The 4,235-nt window shown below is 47.2% G+C and overlaps 1 protein-coding gene across 1 annotated transcript in view; it reads left to right on the top strand.

Annotated features, from left to right (window-relative positions):
- Positions 1–4,230, top strand: part of KXD1 (KxDL motif containing 1) — a gene marked incomplete at its 3' end in the record, with an annotated part of 10,608 nt that extends 6,378 nt beyond the window's left edge. Inside the window, exons 3-4 of the mRNA XM_006885875.1 lie at positions 3,056–3,102; positions 4,046–4,230. Coding sequence (XP_006885937.1) covers positions 3,056–3,102; positions 4,046–4,230 — 232 coding nt within the window. The remainder of the gene's footprint in view (positions 1–3,055; positions 3,103–4,045) is intronic.
- Positions 4,231–4,235: the final 5 nt, after the last annotated feature.

The following is a 4,235-nucleotide window of genomic DNA, read 5'->3' as shown; positions in this document are numbered from 1 at the left end:
GATAATGGTGAAATCTTTTACAGATAAGGCCAAGTTCCTCTTTATGTTAATCTCAAGAGGGAGGGATTCATTTGATACAAACTAAGAACAATGTTGACTCCTAAGGAATGCCCCAGTGTCACAAGGTGACCTCCTAAGGAATGCCCCAGTGTCACAAGGTGACCTCCTAAGGAATGCCCCAGTGTCACAAGGTGACCTTCAGCCTGTATTAAGCCTCCCTCATTTCCCGATACAGCATTTGGTCTACTATTATTAAATTTGATATTCGGCTTTCCTCAGTAGGGAGTTTTGCTGTCAACCCTGAAGTGGCAGTTTGGGTCCGTTAGTATTGGGAGAAAGACAAGGAGTCTTCTCCTGTGTGATTTACAGCTTCTGAGAATCTGCTGGAGAGTGTTCTAACTCCACGGCAAGGGGACCCTTCAGCATGTTTTTCAGAGGCCGTAAATCACATGGGAGGAGATTTCCCATCTTTTTCCCAAGCAGCTACTGGTGGATTCAGATCGCCAGAGAAGCACCACCTTTAGGTAAGTAGCACAGCTCCCTGTAGGCTATGCCATAGGCGCTCCCTAGGAGTTGGCTGGCCAAGCATGGCATGGAAAGATCATGAAGTATAAGGGCTTGGCAGTGTCAGTTTCAAATTCTTGGACTGCTGAGAGGGAGCAAGACTCTGAAGAGCCTTTGTTGCTCTTTGTAAACATGGCAGCAAAAAAGTGAAAAACACATGGTTAAGTAAAAAGGGTGCAAATGCTCTGTCTTCTCTCCTAGAGTTGCTGGAACAGAATGCCACAAGGGGGTGGTTTTAAAGAACAGGAATTTAGTGTCTCATTCTGGAGGCTGGGAATCTGAAATGGAATCTTGGCTGAGCCAGTTCCTTCTGGGGGGCTGTGAGCGAGGAACCCGTCCATGCCTCTTTTATAGCTTCTAGTGGCTGCCAACAATCCTTGATGTTCTTCTAATGGATCATGTGGTCTTCTAATGGATCATGACACAGGGTCATGTGGTGTGTGATTCTGACATGCTAGCTGTTCTCACCTTTCATAAGATAGCGCTCAGAAGGAAGTGGGATACACGTTACCCCTGGGTGATGCCCTGGTTGCCACAAACAGTTAAGCACTGGACTACTAACAAAAGATAGACAGTTTAAACCTACTCAGAAATAACCCCGCAAGACAGATAGGGTTATCTGCTTCTGAAAGGCGATGCCTTGAAAATCCTGTTGTACAGTTCTCTGCACATATGAGGTCAACATGCATTGAACCTAACTCAGTGGCAGCTAACAATAACAGTAGCTACTCCAGTGTGGCACAAATGGTTAAGTACTTAGCTGCCAACTGAAAGGTTGACAGTTTGACTCCACCCAGAGTATCCTCTGAAACTTCTAAGACCTGCCAGTCTGCTTCTGAATAATCACCTATTGAGAATAAAGGTATACTTTTCTACTCTGACATAAATAGGTTTGCCAAGAGTCAGAATCGACTTGCTAGCAATACATAGCTAGATTGTGTTTTGGGTGCCCATGGGAAACCTATACCTAGACCTGGAAGTTGTTTTGTGAACAGAGCAAAGGAATACTACATGGTTTAAGTGCGTCAGGGCTGTATTTTTCTCCATACCTATTTAACTTTATGCTGAGCAAATTATTCAAGAAGTTGGACTCTATGAAGATTAGTGTGGCATCAGATTCAGAGGGAGACTTCAATAACCTGTGTTATGCAGATTACACAACCTTGCTTACTGAAAATGAGGACTTGAAGTGCTTACTGAAAATGAGGACTTTAAGCACTTACAGCAGATCAAAGAACACAGCCTTCCATATGGATTGTATCTGACTGACAAGAAAACAAAGCTTCTTACCACTGGACCAATAGGCAACATCATGATGAAACTGTCAACAATCTCATCTTTCTTGGGTCCACAATCAACACCTTTGGTAGTAGCAGTAAGGAAATCAGGAGATGTACTGCACTGGGAAAGTCTGCAGTTAGGGACTTCTCCAATTATTAAGGAGTAATGATGTCAGTTTGAGGACTAAGGTGCGTCTGATTCAGACAGTGGTCTTTCTGATCACTTACTATGCATTTGAGAGCTGGACAGTGAATCAGGATGACAAAGAATTGATGCCTTTGAGCTGTGATGTTGGAGAAGAGTACTGAATATCTCATGGACAGCCAAAAGAGCAAACAGATGTGTTTTGGAGAAAGTGTAGCCAGAATGCTCCTTGGAGACAAACATGATAAAGCTTCATCTTACGTACTTTGGGCAGGTTGTTAAGAGAGGCTCTTCCTTGCAAAGGGACATCATGCTTAGAAAAGTGGAGGGTCAGCAAAAGAGAGGAAGACCTTCAACCAAATGTTTAACACAGTGATTGCTGCACTGAGCTCAAGTATGTCAAATGCTTAGGATGGTGCAGGATAGGACGGGTTTCATATCTCCTGTTAATAGCATTGTACTTGATTTGACAACAATCAGCCCTATGGAAGAAAGGCCATACAAAATAGGTTCATAACCACCAAAAACTCTGTGGAGCAGTTCTACCCTGTAACACATGGGGTCGGTCAAGTTGCAGTCAGCTCAACAGCAATGGAGTATGATTTGCAGAGACTCTTCCTAAACAAGGTCACATTCACAGATAGAAGAGTTAGACGTCAACCTGCAGGAATGTGCTCTTCGTGAATTTGAGTTTCATAACAGCCAGTATGTGATGTTTAGGGTGTGGACAGTTCTGTTCATTGAACTCAAAGTGCCTGTCCAGATTGGGGCTAAGCCTTGGCCTCTTGGGTTGGGAACCCCAGGTGGAAAAGGAAGAGCCAGACTCAACTCCATTCCCCTGGGGGTGGAAGGAGCCCATTACTGAGAAGAAGGTGAGAGACTTGCGGACTTAGAAGGAAGCCAGTCAGGCATTCAAGGAGACAAGCCAGTTGATTGGTGGATGATGGGCACTTGCTCAGAGTGAGGCTCCACTGGGGGCTGCTAGAGATTTGGAATAGTGAAGGGAGGGGCCCCATGCCTACTTGGAGCAACAGTACTCAACTTCCTGCCGCCTTCTCCCCTGCAGGACCCTGAAAGGGAAGCTGGCCAGGCAGCACCCAGAAGCCTTCAGCCGTAAGTGTCCCCGGAGCCCCTGTACCCCAAGTCTAGCATCTGTGCCCACAAATGCCAGACCTAGGAGAGCATACTAGGTAGTGATGCTGACTGGGCAGAGACTAAGTTGTCTTCTTGATAGCATGGGTGTTAGGGTGGGGGTCTCTCTGTAGGGGAGGCTACACAGAAGCACTAGAATGGGGATCATCACAGCCCTCCCCATCTTCCAGATGGGGAAACAGACCCAAGAGGTAAAACAGCTTATAGAGGAAATACAGCCAAGAAAAGACAGGGCAAGGCTTGAACTCACATTGTCTAGCCTGGAGCACATGTGCTCTTGACCCATCACTCCTTGTCACTGTCAACTCAGAGGTGCTTAGCCCATAATTAGCTTCAGTGTACCCAGTTCATCAAATGGGCCAGTAGCTCCCGGTTCCAGGGTTACTGATCACCCCAGGAGCAAGTGGCAATACTGTCATCACCCTGTGAATAGAGCACATAGCTGAGGCACAGGCATGTGACACAGCTGGCCTAGGTGACATAGTCAGGCCTCTATTGCAGGGCTGCTGTTGACATAACCCAGTGTCTGTATTCTCAGTTCTCACCTTGAAGGGTGGCCTTTCATCTGCCTGCTTCTTAGTTTCCTTCCCTGGCCAGGGAATCCTGCGGCAGTGTAGACAGTTTATGTACCTAACTGCTAATAGCCCACCTTGAGGTGGCCAGTACCTGAAAAATCGGCTCTGAAAACCCTCTGGAACACAGCCTGCTGACACATATGGGGTCTTCATGAGTCAGCATTGTCTTAAAGGCCACTGTTGTGGGTTTTTGTTTGCTTCTTTGTCTTTTTAACTTGAGCCAAGTCATGCCAGAGGGCTGGGGGTTGCAGGGCTTCAGTGGACCCACAGCTCAGCAAGGCCTCTGATTGGCTATTCTCAGCTGACTCTGGCCTCCCCCCCACCCTCAGACATCCCAGAAGCGTCCCTGTTGGAGGATGAAGATGAGGACCCCATCCCACCCAGTACCACGACCACCATCGCTACCTCGGAGCAAAGCACGGGCTCCTGTGACACCAGCCCTGACCTCATCTCACTCCCACTCAGTCCTGGCTTTGAGGACCTTTCCCAGGCCCGGCCTGGCTCCCCTACTCTTAATGG

The sequence above is a fragment of the Elephantulus edwardii genome, unplaced genomic scaffold, assembly GCF_000299155.1.
Source record: "Elephantulus edwardii isolate Elephantulus edwardi_28Jun2011 unplaced genomic scaffold, EleEdw1.0 scaffold00045, whole genome shotgun sequence".
NCBI lineage: Eukaryota > Metazoa > Chordata > Mammalia > Macroscelidea > Macroscelididae > Elephantulus > Elephantulus edwardii.
Note: the sequence above shows the minus strand (reverse complement) of the source record. Positions and strands in the feature narration are given on the sequence as shown.